Here is a 26,764-nt window from a genome sequence, read left to right as displayed (position 1 = left end):
TTCCCCTCCTTCCACATCATAGTGTACCCTTTTTACCCAGTAGTTCTCTGTCTTTGGCTTTACATGCCCAAAATGTCTCATTTGGCGTTAGTGCACCCACCTTACCTTTTTAGCTTTTTATCAGTACTTTTGCTTCACCCTTCCTAAGCGTTAAAATTCTGCTCAAGCATCTGAATGTGTTGATGCTGGGCATTTCCAACTGTGCTTCAAATTCCACCCTAATCAGCCACAGTTCACTCGTGTGCATAACACCATACAATTCCTGTGCCAGCTTGCATGAATTTTTCCCTTCAGTACCAGAACTTCCACAGACATCTCACCCATCATAAGTCTGTCTGTTCCTTCTGCCTTACTGAGCATGTCACTTGGTTTAGCAGAACCACAAATTTCTTTTTTTTTTTCAGAATATCTTCATGAGCAATATCTGGGTTCATAATTATAGTAAACTCCCAAACTCCATCTATACACCTTTGCACAAACTGATGCCCCTCGATACCTTAACAACAACAGCATCTTGTATAAAGTCTTTTGCAGTGACATGAAAAGTGAAGAGACTTTCTTCTAGCACAGTTACAGCACACATGTCACGTGACCATACTGTACATTTATTCTTGTCTCTCCTGCCTTAACTGCCAGGCTTTTTGCCTTCTTACCAGCTTTTCATTTTCGTATCTTGGCTTTCAAATCTTCTTTTCTTTATTCCATAGTTACAACCAACCTACTTTAATATAAATAAGTCTTAGCATAAAGAAGCAAAATTTGATCTTTTAGTTTGTTATCATACTTTCCAATTATTTGCCTATTTTTCTTATTGTATTGCCTTCTATATACAATAAACAAAGGGCTGATAAATGAAGATACACAGTAGTTCGCATACCGTCTTATTTTTCATCCATCCATCCATCCATTTTCTGAACTTTTGTTATTGAGGGAATCAGAGTCTGTCACAACATGAACTGACCCAGAAACCCATAACGAGGCACCCTCATATACATGTACATTCACTGTCATTAATTCAAGGCAAATTTAGAATCACTTATGTAAACTTATCCCCCACATGTTGGTAATGTGGGAGCAAACCAAAATTACCTTGGAAAAATTCCATATGGACATGACGACAACTTGGAAAGCAGACAGTAAACTACCTGGGAATTGTAAAGGAGTACCTCTCACTACTGCACTACTCTTCGTTTTTTTGTAGTCATTCGTAAAGGATTGTACACAAGGATTGATAAATCATGTTGGTCATGCACATGACTGGAGTTGTATGTTTGGCTCTTTGGCAACTCTAAACTGACCCATTGTGAATGAGTGCATGTGTGTGGATGAATTGTGTGATGAACTGACACGCCAGCTAGGGTTATTTCTTGACTTGCGACCCTAAAACTGAATTAGATTGGTTTAGGACATCTGCTGATGGAAGTAATTGCAGTCTGTTATCATTCATTGCCTTTAGTTAGTTTGAATAACTGTGATATTGTGAGAGTATTGGAATAAGGTTCATTTCTATACATATACATATACATATGTTAAAAGATACAAGACTTTACTGGTGGTAGACTTGCTTTCTCTCAGCACTCTATTATGATATTAAGATAGAGAGATTCCTGCACTCGAGCTGACAGCAGGAGATATTCAGAACTGTTATGGTAATAACATTTGATTTGAACAAATCGAACATGGTTGAAAGAATATAGGGGGTTGATATTCAACTCAGATGGGACTGTGTTACTTTAAGCCAAAAACAGAGTGACAAAATGACCACAGAGAGCAAATGCTATATTGATTTATGATTGCTTCAGTTAGAAAAATATACGGTATATCATTTTAAATTCCTTCTGTTTTATGTTGTTTTCTAATTGGCAAGGCCTGAAGTGAACCCTCTGAATGAAGAAGTTTTCACTAGCAACCTGTTTTCAGAACTGGATCTACATCCTCATCTGGTATGTGCTGCATGAAGCATTACTGGTATCTTCAGTTTTTGATTTTTTTTCTGCTATTATTTATCATCTACCACAAAGTCATAGGGGACTCCTACAGTCATTGTCCTGCTTGCTTTTTTGTGTGCCTTATATATCAGTCAAACGTTTTTAAACACCCCCCATTTTCCCACTGTTTATTGAAATTTCAGTTGTTCAAGTCCAGTCAGTAACCTGAAATGGTACAAAGTTAAGGACTTAAACTACTGAAAATTATAAAAGAAAGTATAGGCCATCAAAAATTTTAAAATAATGTAATTTTCAAAATTATACAAAGGGGCCTTTTTTAGGAAACAAGTAATGGGATAACAACATACAATATTTTGGCAGCAATGAAAATTAGTTAAGCCTTGAAAATTGATGCAAATTGATACGGTTGTCCCAACGTTTGTTGATTACTTACAAAAACTCTGACCATACAACAACTGTACAGGAACCAGCAGTGTTGCTACATGCCCTGAAACATTATTTGGAAAATATTGTATTGTATAGCCCTGCCCAGGGATTTGTTCCTGCCTTGCACCCTTAGTTGGATTGGCTCCAGCAGACCCCAGTGACCCTGTGTTAGGATATAGCGGGTTGGATAATGGATGGATGGATGTACTGTATATTACAATAATAATGGTGAGAACAACAGGTAATTAAAAAAGAATAGACACCCATTATAACCATTAAAAGTGTAGGTATTTCATTTAAAGAAATTGTGACAAAAGCCAAGGTGCCCTAAAGTACAGCTTCCTACACTGCCAAAAGGAACTTGGAATCTGGAGGAAACTCCTACAGGAACAGGTCTGAAAGACCCAAAACCAAAGCAGAATCAAAAGACAAATTTCTGAGAGCCAACAGCTTGTGTGATAAGTACCTCACAGCAGCAGCTTCAGGCACAGCCTAACTGTGAAGAGACTTCAAGCTGCAGGTATGTCAGGTCAAGTGGCAGTAAGAAAGCCATTGCCAAAATAGTTAAATGTTTTAGAACATGGCCCTTTTTTCTTTTTTTTTTTTAATTAATATAGTTTGAAGTCTCAGTGTATTCTGAAATGAAAGCACAGAAAATGAGACTTGCTTACTTTGTCCACTGTTAAGCTGTCCTGTGAGGTGCCCATCATGTAAACTGTTTATTTAAGTTAAATATTCACATTTAATTATTTTTATTTATTTGGCTGTTGCCTTTATCCAAGGCAAGTTACAACATTTGAGAGATATGATTTGTTACGTATCTTTTGTTTTTCAAATTGGGCCAGAGGCAGGTGAAGTGACTTGCTCAGGGTCACGCAGTGACAATAGTGGGATTTGAACCCACAACCTCAAGATTTGAAGACCAGAGTCTTAACCACTATGGCACACTGTCTGCCCATGAATATCTTCTACAGTTGAGCTGAGTTGGTGTCATATCTCTAGATAAAATGCCAGACCTAAGAAGAAATCTAGTGCATTACCAGAAAACTTACCTATATTAGAACACACTGGACATATCTATGAATTTTTTTGAACTTCAGAGAACCTGAAATAATGCACAAGAAGACAGACCATGGAAAAATTCCTTACAAGCAGTGGATATACTGACAATAGGGCAGACACACTGCTCATTGAGTTAACACACCACCTAGCAAATAAAGATAGACTTTTTGACAGTTTTCAGTATGATTAACTTTTTACTAATACTATTTTGATGTTAACTTGTATATTTAAAATTATAATAAACTGAGAAATGAGTGTGCATTTAAATATAACCTTGCACCGTGCTTATTTGTTGACAGCTTGCCACTCTCACAAACGTACTGAAGATTACTAGCATGACTAGGTAAGTCTTTTCTCAATTCTTTCTGCTGTTTCTTCATGTGCTTTGACTCTGTTGTCATATTGGGCAGTTTTGTTTTTTGCTGACATTTTAAAATTAACATCAAGGCAGAATGACCTTACTGGCCTCAGTCTTCTAAAAGGTAACTAAAAATCTTTTTCAGTACTTCAGGATGGAGTGTATTTAGGGGATAATCTATTATAATTCCAGATAATGGCTGTGTTTTGTTGTGTTAGGGTCCTAGGGTGACCCAGTTCTCCCCTTTATACTCTTTATTATGCAGATTTGACTAAGGTACCTCCTGATCCCTGCTATGGTCATCATTTGATTCACTACCTTTAAAATCTGTGACTAGAGCCAACAGAACAGAGTACTGGAACAGGCAGAAGAAATAGTTACACATTTATTTATCACATATTATTTATGCCCTAAATATAGGCAGAGTACAAATGTGTTGGTTAAAATAATACAACCTGATAATAGGCTATTAGGTGACTCTGGTCCAGTTAAGAGTTTTTGTTCTGATGTTGTCTGACATTGCACTTGCATTGAATGGTGGGCAGCTTGGCCTGTCTGAATATAGCCACTGAAAGAGAGCTCCTCAGGATGCAAAATGGCAGAGAGAAAGAGTTTCTTTGTTTCCTGGTCTTTATGCTCCTCTGGCTTATTTTTTGTACCTCCAGGACCAATGGGATAGACTGATTCTCCAGCTTCATTTCAGTGCTGTTTAGGCTTGACTCAGGTAGATTGAGCCCCTGTCCCGGCCCATTCTTATATGTCTAAAAATCAACTCTCTGCCCCCAAACCACAGGCTTATAAAGTGATTCTAACTCTTTCACTCCAGGGTAAGCTTGCTGCTGACATGTTAATGGTCTTTCATCTCATCCCACCTGTATTTTCCCAGGCTTGCTGGCCAGTCAATTCCTATTTTCTAACTTGTCTTTCCAAAGATTTTATCTATATTAGTTTTAACCTGTAGTAAGTACAACAATTGGTTTTTAAAGTATTTTTTTCTATGTACATATTTTATCATAATATTATTATTACACCAGCCTCATAACAGGCTGTTAATGCAGTTGTTACTTAGCTTGTAGCTGTAAGTTTCAATTTTCACGTTTTTCTGCAGAATAAAGAAAAATGAAAATTAAAGTTGACAGTGTTAACAAGCCAACAAGCTAAAATTGAAGAAAAATGTCTGTGTGCTTAAAATGTGAAAACTGCAAACTCTCTAAATTTCATACTGGTAATTTGCGAGATTACAAGATGACAATGGATGTAAACAGTTTTAACTAAAGGTGAAGTTCAATTTACAGAATAGATTAACAACTGGAAATTTGTTTAAAGGAAATATTGCCATTCTGGTGTTCTTAATTCAACATTAAGACACTTTGTTTCAAGTTTACTCACTACAATTGCCCCACTCTTCAATCCTAAACTTAAATCTAAAGCCCACTTATTCACATTTTGGGTCATTTGGGGCCAGAGCCAGTTCCAGCAGCCCTTGGCTCAAGGCAGAAAACTGCTGTATACATGGCATGAGTCTATTGCAGGGCTCACTCACACACTCAACGCTCATACAGTGTTTTGCCAAAAGGAAATTATATAGCAGGCTGTTAGGACATTTAATATAGGGACCAATGGAAGAATAGTTTATCTGAATTTAGCAGGGTCAAAAGCTGATAAAATCCTTCCTGAAACCAAAACACAAAATCCTAATTGTAAATCAAAAGCTATTAGCTGTAGACAATAGCAAAAAAATCATAATCCTAATTACATTTTTCACAAAAGTTGTATGCCAGAGTCTAAGGAGCATTATCCGCAACCCTGGACAAAGTTCTCTAGAAAGACGTTGGACTAAATAGTGTCATGCTAGTGATGCTGTGTGCTGTGCAGCTTTCAGGATGTGCAAACCTGAGAATGGACACCAGCGCCCTAGTAACCTTTACATAAAATGGCAGTGCCCACAAAAATCAAAATGGTGGGACATTTATTAACCAAAATAAAATGATGAACTGTATTAATTCAGCCTCAAAGTACATTTTAGTTCTAAATCAAAGTTCAACTAGGTTCTAAATGGCTTAGACATAATGCACAAAATGACCACAAGGTCAAAAAAAAAAATGATTACATTATAAAAAAAAATGTCAACAATAATTCACATAACCTCACGCATATGGGCCAGTTTGGAATCACCCATTAACTAAACTACTATGTGTTTAAGGATGTTGGAAGAAAACCCATATAGACATAGGTGGAATATGCAAACTCGGCACAGGCAGCACAGGAAACCCAGGATGCCATTATGCTACCTACTGTGCCATCTTGCCCAACAAACAGGCCACCTAATATAAATATTATTTAACTCTTTAAATTAGTATATTCATCACGTACATGTGACTTAAAGGCTCTCTATAGATTTGAGACTGATTATCTCTCATCCTCGTGTGACAGATGTATGTATTATTGTGATGTTTACTAGCTTTGGCAGACTAATGCTCATGCTATAATTTATCATTATTTTTCATGTTGGTTTAGCGGTAAGTACTGCTGGCTCATTTCTCCAGATTTGTGCGTCTAAATCTGGCTTTCCTTCCACGTCCCAGAGGCATGCAAGGTAGGTTAACTGGTGACTCTAAAGCAGCCCAGTGGTGGGTGTATGTGTGAGTGTGCTCTGCGATGGACTGGTTCACCATCTTAAAAGTTCTTTGAAACAAAAATTAGCAAGTTCTGGCTGATCTGCAGTGGTGATGTTGAGAGGTACTGCCCTTGGAAACGTTGTGACTTTTTAGTTGATTTTTGTTTTGAAAAGAAACTGAATCCATTTCTTAATACTTAAGCTACAAGGCAATGTTACATGAATGGGTTTTACCTGAGTTACACTGTTTACTCCTTTGGGTAACCGTTTTGTAGGTGGTTGTAAATAAAATGGTGCCACAAGATAAAGCTTGCCGTTTTAAACAGCTAGGCTCATTTTATAGCAGGTTATTTTTTTATTGAAGAACTGTAATGGAAATGTAAGTTAGCATGATCAGACTTTTATTGTCAGTTTCATCTTGTTTACAATAAATGGCAAGCTGACTTGTATTAGTTTTTTTACCGTACTTAAATGCTTAATATTTTCTTCAATTCTGGAAAAGACGTGCCTGACTTTATCAGCTGCTTTACCATATTGACATATTAATTACATCTCGGATATTTCTTAGCAGATGTGTATTGGATAAAAAAGGGACATTTTAGAATAAAAGAAAACTGTGTGTTGCATGCAGGTCAAGCGCCTTGAATTGTATTTGTTTATAAGGCCTATGAGTTTCTGAACAGCTCTCTCAAGGTTTTCAATTGTGTATTTAAAGAAAGAGTGGTTTTACATATATAAGGCAGTCCAAGGAGACTTTGTTCAAAGATGTCATCTTGATAAAATATTCTGTCAGTGTTTTGAAGAAGCAGACTGGAATTTTAATCTAGGAGTGCTGTATATAGGTCTGCCAGAAGAAGGTTAGCAGAATCTCAGAAGAATAAAGGTTAGCACCCTCTAAGATACCAGGACCTTTGCTTTATTCCTGAAAGCAACCTAATGATGTCTTCATCATACTACCGCATCCATAGGTACCATTAGGTTCACATTCATACTTATTCTCAGGCCTTGTGATCTTTTGTTCCAATGACCCCCTGCTATTCCAAGAATATTCTACATTTTTTAACCCATGTACATAGAGATTGAGTTAATGCTGTAGAATGTGAACGTCCATTTTGAGTTCATAAGCTGGCTTGAGAATGTTGTGTGTGTTTTTTATTTTTGGATAACTGTGAATTTACAAAATGCAGTGCCTGTAAAAATGTGTACCCTTTAGAAAATTTAATTGTTTAGCCCAACTACCAAACCAAAACGCACAAATTATTTTTATCACTTAATTTCACAGTATAACCGCTAACCTCCAAGTGAAAAATAAAATAACATTTAATAATAACAATTGTACTCAAGGATCTCTTTTCGGAATTACATATCAGACTAATAGGCCCCCTTCTTATTATGATTTCTTTTTGTATTTCAGAATAAAGACAGCAGTGCCTGCATTTTTCTGTGCTATGTACAGTAGTGCATCCCCAATGAAATAGTCGGCAAGTCCTCAGAGATAATTTTGATGAACGATGCAGACATTGCAGTATGTAATGTAATATAAAATTACTTGTGTCCATCACCAAGAGCACTAAGAACACTATGTTTTCATGCCCCAGTACGAGGTTCTTTCAGTCCCCAGCATGGGTTTGGTTTCTAGGTCCACTGAAAAAGAAGAGATGTGTGTACCTAGGTTTTAAGGGATAGTTTAGCTTCTGTTGATCATATCAGATTCCAGGCACGAGTACAGTCAAAGCTTGCTAATAGTTGAGCATGAACATCAATCATAATAAGAGTTTCCAAAATAAATTGGTTGATTTTTGATAGTCACTAAAGTCCCACTCGGTGTGAAGGAAAATCCACTGTACGAATTAATGCCTTTAATAATTTTTAATATCTCAGTCATGCCACTTCTTAATCTCTGATTGCTTTAACTGATAACGTTCATGCCCAGCAGACCTGAAATAAGCCTCGTCACTCTTATCTGGACATTTTCTAGAGCTGCTAAGTCTTTTCTATATCCCAGGGAGCAAAACTGGTCATAGCTGTCTCGGTAAGGCCCCACCAGTGCGTTGTACTTTACACTTTTTAATATATTAACTAACGTTGTTAACCTTTTTGATTGTTTCTGTACACTCTATAGATCTAAACAGTGACCAGGCCACTACAACTTCTTGTTCCTTCTCATATTGTGTATTCTAGCCACATGTTTTTACTTCCTACATGTAATACTATACTTATATTAACTCTTTCAGGGCGGATGTCGACTTTTGTCGAAATTTAGGAATATTGGATGTTAATCAGCCGTAAACTGCGACAAAACTCGCTGTTATGTTTTAGTTCAACTCTCTGTGCTAAGAGGAAAGTTAGCTTTCTTGATTTGATCTGAATTCCCTACACGTGCATGAGTAGCAAAGAGCAAACAACCTCTAAAAATTGCATTGACATCGGGCGAGAGACTAAAGCAGATGCGAAAAGCATCATGGATGACATTTTGCTTATTATTGCTGAATTACACTCTGACTTGTGGGATTTAAGTGATCTGGAGATCCAAAACAAAAGTGAGGTACTGACATTAGCTGATCACGCCCCGGGTGATCGTGGTGCTGAACGCGTTCGTGTAGCTGATATGCGTACGGCAACGTTCACCTGGGAGGGCCACCACTTACATTGACAAGAGGTACACACCAGATTGTGTCGCTCTGCGCCTGCAACCGCCGCGTGAACACAGCCGGGCAGCCACCCCACCGTGCATTCCTTCTGCCCGTCGAGCCGTCCCCATGCAGTTTCCAGAAATGGTGAAAAGGCACCGATAGAAGCCACAGCAACAGATGTTTTATGTTGATTTATGTGTGAAACAATTGCTTAGTCTGCTTTTCAGAAAACAGTTTTTTGGAAAAAATATTCAGCCCTCAAAGAGTTAAATTTCATCTGTGCCCAAGCCTGTATACTGTCCAAGTCCCTCAATCCTATTAAAACAGAATTTATACTAGAATTGGGTTCAGCTTGAAGGAACTCTAGATATTAATCTAATGCATTTTAATCTTCTGTAATCAGTATTTGGATATTTTCTTGCACTTTCAGGTTTATTTGTTAAAATGTGTGGCATGGATTTGTAAGTCTTATTTAATTTAGCTTAGTTTCAGGATGCTTAGCCAGAAGTAAGGTTATTTTGAAACTATGATGAACCTATACAATAATATATAAAGTTTAAAGTACATGTATGTGAGCAGCATAAAAGTTAAACTATGGACTTGACTTTGGGCAATAGCTATGTTTTTGTTAATGTAATCAGTCATTTAAACTTCTAAATCTTTTTTCCCTAGTGTACAGGAACAGGCAATCCCTGCCCTTCTAAATGGGAGAGATACAGTGATTCGATCTCAGACTGGATCAGGTAAGCTTTATTAGGCTCCCAAGCCGTTAAATCTGGTAAGGAGAATGTTGGGTGAATTCCTGTATGCTTTTCCTTTTATTATTTTAGTTATTTCATACATTCTTACAGGCGTACATACATTGGTTAGTTTGTCTAAGCTTAAATTGATCTAATCTAATAGTTTTAACACTTTCTTAGTATTTGCATTTACATTTGCATATATTCCAATATTCTTTAATCTTTTTTGCATACATCTCAGTCTTCTTATAAAACACTTATTCATTCCTATGAGTCATTTTCATGTGCTTGGTGTCCTGTCTTCCTGTCCAAAAATAAGTTTGCCTGTTAAACTCCTGTTTAAATACACACAATCAAAAAATACTGGTAGTTTTTACTTATGAGCTTTACAATACAGTCTTGTTTACACAGTTTTATTCACTTAAATAAATAATAATCCTCTATTCTTTACACAAATTAAATACTACTATTCAACAAAAAGTATTGAGTAGGTTAATTTGCCCAGTGTTACAGATTGTATATGTCTTTATAAGTATTCTTTATTAGATGTGCTCCAGGCAGAATCTCACGTGACTTGTAGTTTCACTCTTTTCTAGTCAGAAGGCTAAAGAAGCACAGCCTCTTGTACTAAGTTATTTTGTATAGTTTTCTTCTAATGTTTATGATTGTTCTAAATGTCCTATACAAATGCCATGCCACCTGACTACACTTGGGGAATTTTTCTTTTTTTTTTTATCATAATGGCGCCCTTTAGTTGGTTCCTCACTCGGGTCAAGTCACAGTACTAGAGATATATCATCAAGCAGCATTGACAGTGATATGTTCCCCTGTTATACTTTATTGAAATTATACCCTCCTGACTTGACACAGACTCACTTCTTTTTGGCAGTTTGTTCCATGCTACTGAGAACTGTGTATCTGCCCTGAAAAATGCTTTGGCATACTTAGCAACTAATGCAAAGTTCAGCATCTGCTGAAGAAAAACAGCTTCACTCTCCTGGGGAGTATATTTATTTTACCTCTGAGAAAACCTTCGTCACCCTGTTCTTTCCACTTGTCGTAAACTTGGTTAATTTTGCAGAATGAATATGCAATAATGTAAAGTCCATTGTGATGTGCAAGGATGAAATTGAGAGCAAGGGTTCCTGAATCATACAATGCATAAAACTTCTAAGGTCATAAACTTGTGTTCCTTCACCTTCCAGTTGACTTGGAGAGCCAAAAAGTGCATTTGATGTGAGGTTCTTACAAGATGAAAGAAACACTGTCACATGAGTGAGTGCACATGTCTTAGTTCAAGTACAACTATCCACAAGAATTGGTTTGATTTAGAGGTACTGTATGCCATGAACAAATAAGAACCAAGGACAATAAACAGGAAATGTGAGACATCATTCATTCATCTTCTGAAATCACATATTCTAGTACATTGTCACAGTGTTTTGGACTCTATCTTGCCCATAAAAGTGCAATGCAGGAACCAACTCTTACCATTCCATGATAAGGTGGATTTCCACATATACACCAATCCTTTCTCACACTGGGTCAATTTAGAGTTGCTAGGCCAACTAACAAATGAGAAAAGGGATATTATTTTGGAATGCATGAAAGCATCTTGGAATCAAGAAGCAGCAAATGCTACCTGCTCATTTATCTTTTGGCAAATATCATAAATACAAGCACATCATAATCTGCATGAGAATAAATTAAGAGCTCTTGTAAGATTTCCTGTCCCATTTTCATTGTTGCCTTTATTTTGGCCATTTAGATCTTTATCTGTTTCTGGGATGAAAGAGTAATTGTTTAAAGTGTGTTTTAGGCAAGACATTGGCCTATGGAATTCCTTTGGTCCAGTTCCTACAATCCCTGCAGCCAAAAGTTCAGGTAAGACCTACCTTTTCAGATTTTCTATGAATATAAGTTTTTATTATTGATTGATTCATTTATTCATTAATTCCGCTTCTTGAAGTGAAGTTTACGACAAGAAATGAGTCAGGTCAACTCAAGCCAGCTTTATTTATAAAGCACCTATATAACAACACAAAAGTGTTTACCAGGGTGCTGTATAGTAAGTAATAGTAATAATAGAAAAACAATAAATAACATATAACATAACAGAAAACCAGTCCATAATTACAGTCAACATTTATAAAGTATACTGTCAATCCAATACATAAAATGCAAACTAGCAACCCTTTTGATTTGAATTAAAAGCCAGGGGAAAAAAGATATGTTTTCAATTTGGATTTAAAAATGTTCATATTCTGAGCAGGTCTAATCTGTAGCAGCAGGTTGTCCCAGAGCCATGGGGCAGGGGCAGCAACCGCAGACAGATGATCATCCCTATTCTTTGGCCTTGTCTGGTAGCAACTGGTCAGACAATCTTAAAGACTGAGACGGGGTTTATGGTTTAAGAATACTGGTAAGATATACCAATGCTAAACCATTTAAAGATTTATAAACAAGCAATAAAAGCTTAAAATCCATTCTAAAACTGACATGTAGCCAGTGAAGAGAGTCTAATATCAGAGTAATGTGTACTCGCTTCTGAGTTTTTGTCAAAAGCCTAGCCGCTTCATTTTGAACAAGCTGTAGGCAATACAGAAGGGACTGCCTGACCTTTGTGTACAGAAAATTACAGTAATCTAGGGTCACAGGGGGTTTGCTGGAGCCAATCTCAGCCAACATAGGGCGCAAGGTAGGAAACAAACCCCGAGCAGGGCGCCAGCAAACCGCAGGTTGATGGTTACTTCACACAATATTTGCAGATTTATCAACAGCACATTTATTTAGTGATTATCACGTTCTACCACATCCCAATGGTATTTTCCTGGATTTAGATCCAGCAGTAATACTCACTAGGCCATGGCATTCAAGTAATGATTGATTTGTATTAAATGGCCCAAAGTGTTGAAGAAAACATTCCCCACAACATTACACCACCACCATCCATATGGACTGTTGAAACGAGGCAGGTTGAGCGCATGGATTGATACTGTTGGTGCCAAATTTTGACCCTTCCATCTGTTTGCCGCAGTGGAAATTGAAATTCATCAGACCTGGCTATGCTTTTCAAGTCTTCAGCTGTCCAGCTTTGGTGGGCCTGTGCTATTGGCTCACAGGAGTAGAACTTGACGTGGTCTAATGCCTTTGAAGCCTTTTATCCTAAGTCTTGATGTGTTAAGCACTCAGAGATGTATTTCTGTTCACCATAGTTATACACATTGGTTGGTTGAGATACTATAGCCTTTCAGTCAGCTCGAACTAGTCTGGCCATTCTCCTCTGGCCTAACATCAGCAAGTCATTTCTGTCTGCAGAACTACCCCACAGTGGATGTTTTTCGTTTTTCAGACCATTGTGCATAAACTCTGAGAGACTGTTGTAAAAGAAAATCCTCAGGGATCAGCAGTTATCAGAAATACTCAAACCAGCCCATCAGGCTCCAACAACCATGCCATTGTCAAACTCAATGAAATCAAGTTTTCCTTGATTCTGATGTTTGACATGAACATCAATGGAAGCGCCTTACCTTTATGTTCTCAATTTTATGCATTGCACTGTTACCACATGATTGACTGGTTAGATAATTGCATGGATAAACAGGTGTTCTGAATAATTTGTAAAGTGAGTGTATACTATTAAATGAGTTATATATCCCTATAAATTTGCACCTTTTAGCAACATTTTCTTCAAATTTTTGGGCAATAGTGTTGGTTTGAGTAATATAAAGTTCTTACTTGTATCAATCTGCTTCTAATCAAGCTGGGTATTACATAGATGCATAGTTAAAAATTTGACAAAAGAGGCTACATCTACCTTAACTCTTTCAGGGTGGATGTCGACTTTTGTCGAAATTCAGGGGTAGAGGATGGTAATCAGGTGTAAATGGCGACAAAACTCACTGATACATTTTAGTTTGACTCTCTTTGCTAGAAGGAAAGTTAGCTTTGTTGATTTGACTTTGATTACCTTTGCGTGAATAAGTAGCGAAAAGCAAACAACCTTTAAAATGACATCGACATTGGCGAGAGACCAAAGCGAATGTGCGAAGCAAAATGCTCTGCAGGTGACATTTTGTGTATTACCTCTAAATAATACTCTGACTTGTTGGACTCGAAAATGAAACTGTGGTACGAGCATCAGCCGATTGTAGTGCTGAACACGTTCATGTAGCTTATGTGTCCGTTAAGGGCAACATTCGCCTAGGAGGATACCGCCGCTTACAGTGACATAGATTGCATTGCACTGCAACTGCCAACATCACACGAAGATAGCCAGGCAGCTGGCCTGCCATGGCATTCTTTCTGGCTGCCGAGCTGCCCCCGAGCAGTTGCCAGAGACGACAAAAAGAGGCTGACAGCAGCCACGGCACACAGCAACAGACATTTTATGTCGATTTATGTGTGAAACCATTGCTTTGTTAGCAGTTGTTTTTTTTTTGGAAAAATACTCAGCCATCAAAGAGTTAAAGGATGTTTTGAGTGTGGTAGATTTCTATAGAGAAGCTTACTACTTAAAAATGCACTACGATGTGCCATTCATTTCAAATGAATATACTAAGTGTTAGTTTTTTTTTTTTTAATAATTTAAAGGTGGAAATTTGTTCAGGTATGTATCACTTTGCTCAGAAATACTGTAAACCATTGTTGTAGACCATTAAGTGGAAAATAACAAATGATTCAATTTAACAGAAAGAATAATACAAGCACACACACACCTGCAGTCACTGGTCTGAAGGCCCCTCATTCTAGCCTAAGGTTTTCGCAGCTCTGCAGTGTATTTGAATAACTAATGTGCTTAAATGGATGCCGCTTAATTAAATTAGCAGTGGGTATCAGTGCTGTGTCAGTAACTGGAGCAGATCGCTGGACAGCGGGCCTGAAAACAATGCTTTTTAAAAGTTTAAATTATTTATTTTCTCCAGTCATTGTAAGTTTTTATAAATAGCCACAGAGCTACACTAAATAAAACTAAATGTTGAGCAGGTTGAAATAAGCCACCATATTATCTTTGTCTCCGTTCAGCCAGTAAAAAAAGCAGCTAAGAATTGAATATTGTAACAGTGCTGGAAAGAGTGAATGAATGAATTCTTTTTTTGTGTTAATGATTCACTTTGTAATTTTGTAGGCACCAGGAGTCATGGTGTCTTATGTCTCCAGGAAACTGGGTTCAAATCCCACTATGGGTTTTGTGAATTTGCATGTTTTCTTCTCATATTCGAAAATGTACAATAAGATTGATTGACAAGTATTGATTGGCTTGAGATGAATAGGGTTTTGAGTACACTGTACAGAGTGGCACTGCAGGGTGATATAATTTAGCTCCCAGTGCCCCTAGAACTGGGCTAAGAGGTTTTAATAAATGGATGGCGGGGTGGGTGAAGTCACGGGTTTCTCATGTGTAACTTAACAGAGCATTCTCAAACTAGCTTAGCACCATAAGTTCAACTGGTCAGCATCAATTTAGAGATTTCTGAAATATTGAAACAAGTTGTTTCAATCAATAGAAAGAATAATACAATTGGCTGATCATTTGTCTCAGGAACCTTTATCTTTATGTATGCTTCCATCATTTTCTACTCATGACTGCTGAAAGCATGTGCAAAACTAACACATGCACAGGCCATAAAATCTTTAACTGTGACCTGGTTAAGGGTTTACATGGCCAAATAACCAGGTTACTGGCAGAGAAATCTATGACTGTTGATCAGCGGAGACCAATATCCTGCTTTCCCCAACTGGAATAATGGTATACATGTCATTTCTGAAAAGGAGGTTCTGTGAATAACCACGTTCTTTAAGTACATGTAAGCACACTGATTGCTTGTTTAGGTATTAAGGCTCAGTCTTTAAACAGTTTGTCCAGTAATAATTACTGTGTTCTATATTGAGCCACTGCTCAAGGAATATTTTGCTCCATTTACATGCGGCTGTGACATTTTAAGTGCATAATTTACCCTGAATCCTGAAGGATAAGCCAACAGGAATACAGTTTAGACCAGTGATTCCCAACCAGTGGTTTATAAAAGGGATTTGTGAAAAAAATATTGTAATGGCGGAATTTTAAATCCCAAAAGTAAAAAAATATAACGAAATATTAAATGTAGGCAAATATATTCACAGTACTATTAATAATACAATAATAAAAATGGGTCAACAAATCAATTAAATGTCAAATTCATGAATATTACCTCAGTCACTTACACATTGCGATGGAAGATTCCGTAAATTTGTCAAGCCGTAACAGGTAACAATCTGTAAAGCGATGAGACGCTACGCTGCTGGCGATGCGTGTACATTCCTGCATGATCCGGAAATTTCCAGTTCAGCAAACCGAGAACCCCTAATGCGCTCGAAAGAATGAGAATGTCTGCTGATATAAAAACACCGCGATCAGACAAGGGAAAGTAGAGTCAAATCGAATTATACGACGCGCTTAAGAACCACGAGTGGTTTTAATAAGATAAATTGGTAGTGCGTAGTGTGTGTAAATAAATTACGATAAAGACTTTTTACACAAACGTGCGCATGTCGAACGTGTAAATGTTAATTATTACTCTGTAATTTTATTATGGATCAGTGGTTAAAAACGGGTTATCAAGTCTGACAAAAAGCTGGACAAGCAATCAATTGCTTCTTCTACTTCAGTCCCTGATTTGGTACCAACACAGGATGACGATACTGAAAATTGTAGTGAGCTATTGTCTCTCCAGACTGAAAGCAAGGAAAAAATAGGCGAACATAGTAAGACAAAAGAGAAGAAATGAAAATACGACAGCGACTATTTACGAATGGGTTTTTATTTTACCGGGGATGAGTCAGAACCTAAACCGCTTTTTGTAATTTATATTGATGTCCTGGCCAACAGCAGTTTAAAACCATCGCTTCTTCGTAGACACATTGAAACAAAAATCCAACGTACAAGGATAAACCTGTAGAGTATTTTAAAAGGAAATTAGCAGGTAATAAAAAGTGTTTCTTCTTTCCTGTCAGCTTCAAACGCAGATAGTGAAAATGCTCTTGAGGCATCATTTCGAGTAAGTTACAGAATTGCAAGATCTGGACAAGCACATACAGTGGCAGAAAATTTGATTGGACCGTGTGCGAAAGAAGTCAATACTTGGAGAAAAGGCGGCAAAGAAAATTGACCTGGTTCCCTTATCAAACAGCACAGTGTCATGAAGAATTAATGATTTGGCAAATGATGTGGAAAGTGAACTTTTGAAAAGAATAAAATTTAATTATTTTGCGATCCAACTTGACAAGTCGACTGATGTAGCAAACGCCACAGTATTGTTTGTTTATATTAGATATATTTTTAAGAATTCCATTCAAGAAGATGTTTTATTTGCAAAACCTCTGAAAACCACTACGACAGGAGAAGCAATTTTCGATATGATCAATGGCTATTTTGAAAGAAATGGAATAAACTGGTCTTTTTGCTTGGATGTATGCAGATGGTGCAAAATCAATGACTGGAAAATGTTCTGGTCTTGTGGCGAGAGTAAAGAAGATCAACGAGAATATTGAATGGACTCATTGCTGCATTTATAGACAAATACTGGCATGTAAACGTATTCCTGTTGAGTTAGCCAATGTTTTAACTGATGCTGTAAACATTGTATATTTTATAAAATTGCGTGCTACAAACTCTTGTCTGTTCCAGGCGCTTTGTGAGGACTTTGGAAGCCTTCACGTTTCTTTACTACTTCATACAGAAGTTAGATGGCTTTCTCGTGGCAAAGTTTTGACCCACTTGCTTGAATTGGAGTCTGAAGTTGAAGCATTCTTTGTTGACCATCCTTTTCATTTGTCCTCTTATATATTCGATATTTTTTGGTTGCAAAAACTTGCATACTTGGCTGATATTTTTTCTAAATTAAATGATTTAAATCTGTCTTTACAAGGTCCAGGTGTCACCTTTTTCCAGTGTGCATGATAGAATAGCAGCCATGGTAAAAGGGTTCAACTTTTGACTTTAATATCTGGAGATGAATGAGTATGAATGTTTTGGTTCTCTCAGCAGCATTTTATCAGAAAATGAAATTTAACTTAACAAAAATATTAAAATGGATATTACTGAACATCTCAAACAGCTCCCATTAACTTTCAATGACTATTTTCCTAATAGACCTAATATATCTGGATCGAACAACTGGATACATAGTCCTTTTCAAGAAGATATAAGTTCATATATTTCTATAACTTTATTGGAAAAAGAAAAGCTCATTGATTTATCCTCTGACAGTTCCATAAAAGCTGTTTTTAAAGATCACTCTTTAATTGACTTCTGGCTCAGTGTAAAAAATGAATATCCTGTTTTGTCAGAAAAAGCCATTAAAGTTTTATTACCCTTTAGTACAACATATCTGTGTGAGAAAGGATTTTCAACATACACTTACCTGAAAAACAAATACAGAAACAGGTTAAATGCAGAACCTGATCTAAGACTCAAACTTTCAGACATCAAACCCAATTTTGAATTTCTTTCTTTGTTCCACCAAACAGGCACAAATATCCCATTGAGGGTTTTTTCAAGTTTAACCTAAGTTAGCTAAGAACCAGTTAGCATTCATTGACATTAAAGATAATTCCGTTTTGTTTTCAGTTTTACTATGATGAATGTTCTGTTTTATTGTATTCATTTTGCATTCATTTTTTTGTAGCAATCACTTTAGTTTTATAGATTTTTACGATTATGGTTAGGTTTTTCATTATGAGTCATTTATTATTCAATATGGAAAATAACTTTTAATAACAATCCAATTTTATTGTTTTATTTACTATATCATAATGACTAAACAGGGGTTCACCAATTTATTCAGTTTTTTTGAAGGGGTTCACAAGGAGAAAAAGGTTGAGAATCGCTTGTTTAGACTAATGACAACATTTTGGTGGTGAAGATCTCCATTGGAGTGTAAAGAGCAGTTATTAAGATGTTTATTATATTACTGGGGGTTTTATAAATCAGTATCCCAAGTATCCAAGTATTTCATTAGATTTAATATGCAAACTCTGTTTTGGGGTTGGGTTGGGATTTTCATTTTCATTTCCATGTTGATGATAAGAAGTTACAAATTTAATTTTGTCTTGGCCTATCAATACGTATTTGCAGAGATTTATTTTGTTGAGAATACTTATCTGAGGCAGACTAAATATTTCTAAATGATTTATGTCAAGCAAAACACTCTCCCTGACTGGATACCAGTGTAAAGATAAACTGATAATTTGTACTTGTCATTTACATCACATTTTACTCATTACAAGTGAGCTGCCATCTGGCAAATAAATGATCTGACCATAAACTGAAAAAAGTGTAAATATAGTTCTAAAGAGTACAAAACTAGAAATATTTTTGGAAAAATAAAACTCAAGCTGCTAGTTTCCTAAAAATAACAGATGAGTTGTAGACTTAATAAAGAGATGAACCGCAAATAAAATTATTTGTTATTGCAGGCACATATTTGTTATTGATCATGCAGACCACCTGCAATTTAGTACAAGGGTTACTGGGTAGAGGTACAGTTGATTTTCAGGTTTTCATGGTGGCCATTCATCAGTTCCCTGGTAAAAAAGCTGGAGAATTTAAAATGCAGTGTTGGGCAAGGGGACATACTAGTCTATGGTGTACAGTTCTTTTAGAAAGTACTCAGACTCCTTCACTCTTTTCACACTTTTCAATGTTGCAGCCTTTTGCTAAAATCACTTAAATTCATTTTTTCCATCATTAAACAACACTCAGTAGCACCCCAGAATGACAAAACATAAACACAATTTTTTTTTGTTGCAAACTTATTAAAATTAAAAAGTTGAACTATCCCATTGACACAAGTGTTCAGACCTTTACTGTGACACACGGCTTAGGTGAGCATCCCATTCTATTGATCATTTTTGAAATGTTTCAACGCCTAGTTTGAAGTGCATCTTTAGTCAGTTCAGTTGACTGGACATGATTAGTACAGTACAGGCACAAACCAAGCCATGAGTTCATAAGAATGAATTTGTAGAGCTTAGAAAAATGATTGTTTCGATGCATATTTCAAGCTGAATAATCAGGGGAGAAATGCCTTGTCAAGAAAGGTGGCCAAGAGCCTGATGGTCACTGTGATTGAGCTTCAAAAAAACCTCTGTCGAGACGAGTAAATCTTCCAGAAGAATAACCTCCACTCTGATACTCCATTGTTCTTGCTTCATGGCTAAGTCACCAGACAACTCATGAAAACCTGCTTGGAGTTTGCCAAAAGGCACTTAAAGAACTCACAGACTGAGAAACAAGATTCTCTGATCTGATGAAACCAAGACTAACATTATGTCTGGAGGAAACCAGGCATTTCTAATCACCTCTGCAATATCATTCCAATGGTAAAGCATGTTGGTGGCAGTATCATGTGGTGGGTTTTTTATTTTTAAGTCACAGTGACCTTTAGCTTTCCATCAACCCTGACAGAAGTATGGAGGTATATTCTTAAATAATACGTTACCGTGGCTGTCCGTTAGTCTGTCCAGGATTTTAAATCACCTGTAGCTCGCAAACCATTTGAACTATTGACCTGAAATTTGGTACAAATATACTACGTGACGTCTACTATGTGCTTTTAGGATGATTATTTACCGCCAAGGTTATTCCTCTTTTTATTTTTTATTTTATTTTATTGTAGAATCAACTCTCGGCAGCGGCCAGCAGGGTGGCCATGCAGCACATGCATATAGGCACCGTTCTCATTCCCTACCACCTTTGCTGTCACTTCCCCTACCTGTTCATATCTTAAATCATTCTTGAGGCAGATTGAAGATTTAAGTGCCAGCTTAAGTGAAAAATTAAGGAAAACATACTAAGTAATTGCAACACAAACACTGACTTAATCAGTTTTAATGCAAAAAGATGCAGACAGAATAAGAGAAGAAGCGGGCCACTAGGGTGGAGAAAAGAAGAGCTGCTCAGGAAGCAGGAAGGGCATTTGAGCAAACAAATGGGAAACATACAGAGAAAGAGTATGAAAACTATGAATGCTTAAATCAAGTGTATTCACTGCATGTTATCTTGCAGTGCACCGTTACTGGTCCTTTATAAAAACCTGCTCCAGAACACTCATCTCCCTAGACTGGGCCAAAGGTTAACCTTCCAATGGGACAAAGACCCAAAACAAATACAGCGAAGGAGTGGCTTAGTGACAACTCTGTGAATGTATTTAAGTGGCCCAGTCAGTGCCCACACTTGAACCCAATCATACATCTCTAGAGAGACCTGAAAATAGCTGTCTACAGACTGTCTCCTTCCAAACTGACAGAATTTGAGAGGATCTGCAGAGAAGAAGGGCAGAAAATTCACAAATCCGGGTGTGTGAAGCTTGATACGTCAAATCCAAAAGACCCCTGGCTGTAACCACTGCCAAAGGCTTCAAAAAAGTACTAAGTAAAGGGTCCGAATACTTATATCAATATCATATTTCACTTTTTCTGTTTTTAATAAACTTACAATAATTCCTAAAATCCAGTTTTTTCTTGGTTATTCTGACGTTCTGAATATGTTTTAATGATGGGAAAAATAATTTTAAATGATTTTATGGCTACAGTATATCAAAATGTGTAAACAGTGAAGGCTACCAGGTAAACCTTCCTTCAATGATAAATAGGAGTACCAGCAGGCACCTTTTTTTTAAGTTTATATTGTACTTTTTAAGTATTGCTTTGATCTTTTTTTTAGCGTTGTGATGGGCCTCTGGCAGTAATCTTGGTTCCTACAAGAGAGGTAAGTTAAATCAATCAAACTTTCTTTTAAAAACATATCCAGTATCATTGCATCCTTATTTACTGTTTTCAGTCATAGTAATATAATTTGTTGATTCAAATACAATTTAAAAAAGCACAACATTTGACCAAACAAGACTAACATATTCTTTGCACAAACATGATATGTGATGTTTTGTCTAAAGTTGAGCATTTCGTTGAAAACAATGGCACATTGGGAGCAGGACCTTTCAGTTAGAATCTTAGGTAAGGAATTTACTCAGCCATCAGGAAGATATATTTTTCACAGGTCTGTGCCAAGCATGATTTAATTTAGTTAAAACAGGACATTGTCTACACCCATTGTGACTAAAATAATCTAAAATATATCAGGGACAAGATCAGAATTGTGAGCAATGTCTTCATACGCCTGCCTTGCTAAGTCTAATGTTTTGGGAATTCCCTACTTTCAGTTCATTTTAGAGAAGAAAAACAATTAAGGTAGTTTTGGATTTATACTCCTCTATTCATATCATTTGGAGTAATAACACTAGAACGTAAAACATTACTCTATGAAAAAATTGATATTACTTGTACAATTTTGCTTGCTTGTCGTATTATTTCACTCAGTTGGAAGAACCACTAAACCATTCTCCATACTTGTATTTGAAAAGGATGTCTTATTTAATTAATTTTCTTTACAAGGAATGGTCAAAGCTTTTAAGAATCTGGTAAGAATACATTGATAAAGGTTGAGAATTCGTAATCCAAAATTCCAAAATCTGAAATGCTTCACAATCAAAAACATTTTGAGCACTGAAATGATGGCACCGTATGTTGCCTGTAATTTGTTGGTTTTTTTTTTTTACAACTGAGGAGATGTGAACAGCATATGTGCAGATCAAATTAATCACATTTGTCAATTTTGAGTGAATGTGGCTGGAGGGAGATATCTGGTTTTCCGTTAAACATTCAGTACCATAAACCTACGACACACCCTGGCAGTTGTCCAAAGTGAAGTGCCACAAAACTAGGACACACGATTGACGACAGGGGTTGGGGTTTCCTGTGAAGCAGCAAATTCCATTAAGCACCATCACTCGATCGACTATTAGGGGGGTGTGGGGGGGGCCGTTGATGGACTTGAGATGGCTTCTCTGCGAAGCATTAAGAAGGGGAGGAAGAGCAACTTAATAACGCCTGTGAAGCAGTTCATAAGTGCCCTGGGCTGGAATAGGATGCCTCGAATTCCACACCACTTCAGGGGTCTCATTTCTAAAACTTTGATCGTGAAAAGATCTGCCATACACACATTTCTACACCGTTTATCCTTTTAAATTGCAGTTATCTTATAAATATGTGTATGAGAATGCATCTCAAAACTCGCAGATGACTTTTGTGTCAATGGAATGTCATAGGTCACGGTTAACAAAAGTAGCTTCCTTTTTACTAGGTGCCCTTATTGCAAGGTGAGTGCAATAAATTGCTCTAAGAAAATGAAATACCGCTGCAGATATTTTTTATGTTGGCAAAAACATGTCATGTTTTATGTATGTACACTAACACTATATGAAAACTGAATTTAGTGCTTTGTCTGTCTGTTAATGGCATCCAGCACAGCGGGCATGATGAAGTGAAGGATGGCTGAAAAATTCCTGACCTGCCAGCCAGTCCCCAGAAAAGTTACAACAGGCAGTCGATATAAACTGCTGAAAAACTTTAATGGTTTTTCAGTGAAAATATGCAGAATTGAATATCTTAAAAGGGAACTACAATAGAGTCTGTACATCATATTCATCACTTTTGAGGTTTAGTATTGAAGTGACATCTTCACAGGTAAAGACACATGAGCCAGAGAATGCAGTTAAACAAAAAATGAAGAAAAACAGAACAGTTTATTAGGGGAGAGGTGCAAAACAAGGGGGACAAGTATGATGCGGGACATAACTGGTTCTGAAGACATGCAGAGCTGGACTATGTACTGTCTTGCTCATTGTTCTGGCAGTGCGCAACACCTTCACTGAGCTGCATTAATTGCTGTTACTCTCACTGGAAAGGGCCATTATACACAGCAGATGAAACCAAGACTCTTTCTCTGTCTAATCTCTCTCACAACGTTCACTGGCCATGCAAATACTTACTACTTTTTCTTCAGCATACCTCTCCTGGAGAGTTCAGTATCTCTGTCCGTATTGGTTTGAGTTGGCTGCTTACTCCCCGCCCATCGATCCTGTTGGCATCCTTATTTCAATAGCCAGCTCACACTGTTGCCTTCTTATCCCATCTTGGTGCTGGGACACCACATACAGTACATAGTAGTCATAGCCAAGTCACTACAATATGTTTGTTGCGTCAATGCACATTATTGTAACATCTATTGTACCCGTAAGTCGTCATTTAGTTAGTTTGACTGCATTTCCCTATCTGACTCACTTGCATCCCCAAGATGTCTCATTATGTATATGTAAATATTAAAAAATCCAAAAACATCCAAAATACTTCTGGCCCCAGAGATTCTGGATTAGGGATACTCAACCTATAATATTCAATAAGAAACCATCCTGTTAAGTAGACCCCATAAAATATTTTCTTTTGTTCATATGAGGAATTGAAAATTAGATTTTCGTTTAAACAGTGCTTTTAAATAAAGGTGGTGTAATTTGGGGAAAAAAAAACCAAAATTTGACTTTGCAAAGATTTATTCCATGAAAAATTAACAAACATGCCATTTCCATTTGTTGAAAAAGAAAGCACCCTGATATTTTTTTCTGGACAGCAAAGGTTTCCTCCTAGCGCAACTCCCTAGTAGTTCTAATTTGCACACCCTTTGCTCTACTAGTTGGTATTGCCATTTCAAGTCAGTGTTTCCTGTAAATGTCTAGAAATCTCTGACATCTGCTGGTTGAAAGGTTTTCCTACTCCTCCATGCAGAATTCTTTTAGCTGTGTGATGTTTCATGGGACTCTTGCTTGTATCTCTTTATTTTCAGCCATTCCCCAGTGGTTTTACTGGAATGTTTTGGGTCATTGTCATGCTGCAAAGTCCGCTTTCAATTGAAATTTAAGCTTCTGTCAAATGGTCTCACATTATCCTCAAACACCATCAGGTATAATTAAGAATTCAAGGTAAATTCTGTGATGACAAACTGCCCAGGCCTTGATGCAACAAAGCAGCTCCAAAACAGAACAGCTTGTGTCAGGTTTTTCTAGTCAAATGCTTACTTTGGTTTTCTATCTGCTACTGCAGCCAGATAACTATATATTTGCCTCCTCTGTCCACAGCACACTGTTCCAGAAGTCTTGGCCATTGCATAGTTGTCCATGGGGTTGCCCTGATGTTCTTTTTGAACATCAAAAATTTCTTTGTGACGCATTTTCTATGTTGATTTCATTTGTGCAGCCTCTTTCTAATAGTCTTGCACTTCAAAATCAACAGTGGCAAGAACTACTGTAGGCTCTCTGATGAAATTCTGTGGTTCTTAGAGACTTTTTCAGCATCCTGTGTTCTTGTTTTGGGCTGATCCTACTGGGATGGCCTTACCTGACAGTTGTTTATACAACAACAACAACATTTATTTATATAGCATATTTTCATACAAAAAGTAGCTCAAATTGTTTTACATAATGAAGAATAGAAAAATAAAAGACACAGTAAAAAAATAAAATAAGTCAACATTAATTAACATAGAATTAGAGTAAGGTCCAATGGCCAGGGTGGACAGAAAAAACCAAAATAAACCTCCAGACGGCTGGAGAAAAAAAAAAAAAGATTTATGTCCATTTCAGGGTTGTTGGGAAATGAAGCCAATGCTGTCGGCACAAGGCACAGGACAAGGACCAATCTTTATCAGGAGGGCAGTGCACTGCAGGACACAATTACACTCATACACTCACATTCACTTACACCACATCAATTTAGTGTCACCTAATGTAAATTACAGGTGTTTGCGATTTGGGAGAAAATATTGAGAAATTAAAGAAGACTAACAAAGAAATAGGAAGCACTGCAAATTCTGATGACCAGGCAGGGATTCAAATTAAGTCCCCTGGAGACATAAGACTGAAGAACCACGGCAACTCTGTAGCTCATGATGCCTATTGCAAAATTAGGCATGACAATGCAGCATGACAATGACCCAAAACATCATAAAATCTTCTCCACTTGTAGATGATCTTGTGGACAGTGGAGCAGTTAATTTCCAGTTGTTTAGAGATCTTTTAAAGTTGCATTCTAGGCTTATACCGGTAGATCTCAAAAAGTTCTTCGTCTCAGCGTTGAATGGTGATAACACACACTTCAGCAACTAGGAGCAAACTAAACTAAATGTCTCAGGTTTAGATAAGACATGTTCTCACAATATCCTATCTAATGATGTTGTGGTTCTAATTTGAGATTTTTGAAGTTGTGATAAATGCTGAAGTACATGAAATTTTTCCCACCTCTAAAATCTGCATTTATATTTATTTCAATTATATAATGGACTCCAAAATGTAATTGTGGCATGAAGCTTTTTATACTATATCACCTATATTTATAGATACTTTTAAATTAAACCTCACATCTAGATTTTCCACATTTGTTAGGGAAAAAAAAAGATTTTATGGGGTGTACTTAACTTTTTCACATGACTGTACTTTATATTGGACTTTCTTCTTTTATAGCTCCCTGCTGGGTTGGGAGATGTGCCGAGTTTGATTTAGCATGAAAGAAACATTTGGAATGCAATATTGGTTGAATGTCTAATTAAACGGTATATTACTTACTATTATGTGCTTTTTAAAATCAGATAATTAAAAGTTATACTGGTTTTGACTTCTGTACCCATGCTTATGATTCACTAAAAAGATAGAAATAGCAGTGTACATTATGGAATCACAAAGCAAAGAAGGTCTCCACCTCAAAACATATACCTAAAAAAAACTAGCATAATCATTTATTGGAGATCATAGTTGATTGTTTAGATGGAATGAGGACAAAGGTGATGAGAAGAATACATTCTTAAATCTGCTTATTCAGATTGAGGGTCATGGGAGCAGCAACAAATACAGATAGGAACAGCAAGGACAATAAATTCTGTCAGTCAGCTTCACTGGGTTGTTTAATTTACAAAGATTAAACTCACAGATAATTACATTTTGTGTCTTTCTCATAGCTGGCCCTGCAAAGCTTTGAAATCATTCAGAAATTATTGAAGGTATGGCATATTCTTTTTTATACCTTTTTTATTTTATCACACTAGGGGATGAGCATCC

At 36.8% G+C, this 26,764-nt stretch overlaps 1 protein-coding gene across 1 annotated transcript in view; it reads left to right on the top strand.

Moving 5' to 3' along the window:
- The window catches only part of ddx31 (DEAD (Asp-Glu-Ala-Asp) box polypeptide 31), a 133,189-nt gene that overhangs the window by 20,120 nt on the left and 86,305 nt on the right, over positions 1-26,764 (top strand). The window contains exons 4-9 of the mRNA XM_039764299.1: positions 1,868-1,943; positions 3,737-3,780; positions 9,718-9,788; positions 11,605-11,669; positions 21,490-21,534; positions 26,665-26,706. Of these exons, the coding sequence (XP_039620233.1) occupies positions 1,868-1,943; positions 3,737-3,780; positions 9,718-9,788; positions 11,605-11,669; positions 21,490-21,534; positions 26,665-26,706 (343 nt within the window). The remainder of the gene's footprint in view (positions 1-1,867; positions 1,944-3,736; positions 3,781-9,717; positions 9,789-11,604; positions 11,670-21,489; positions 21,535-26,664; positions 26,707-26,764) is intronic.

This window comes from Polypterus senegalus, chromosome 9, assembly GCF_016835505.1.
Source record: "Polypterus senegalus isolate Bchr_013 chromosome 9, ASM1683550v1, whole genome shotgun sequence".
NCBI classification, from domain to species: domain Eukaryota; kingdom Metazoa; phylum Chordata; class Cladistia; order Polypteriformes; family Polypteridae; genus Polypterus; species Polypterus senegalus.
Note: the sequence above shows the minus strand (reverse complement) of the source record. Positions and strands in the feature narration are given on the sequence as shown.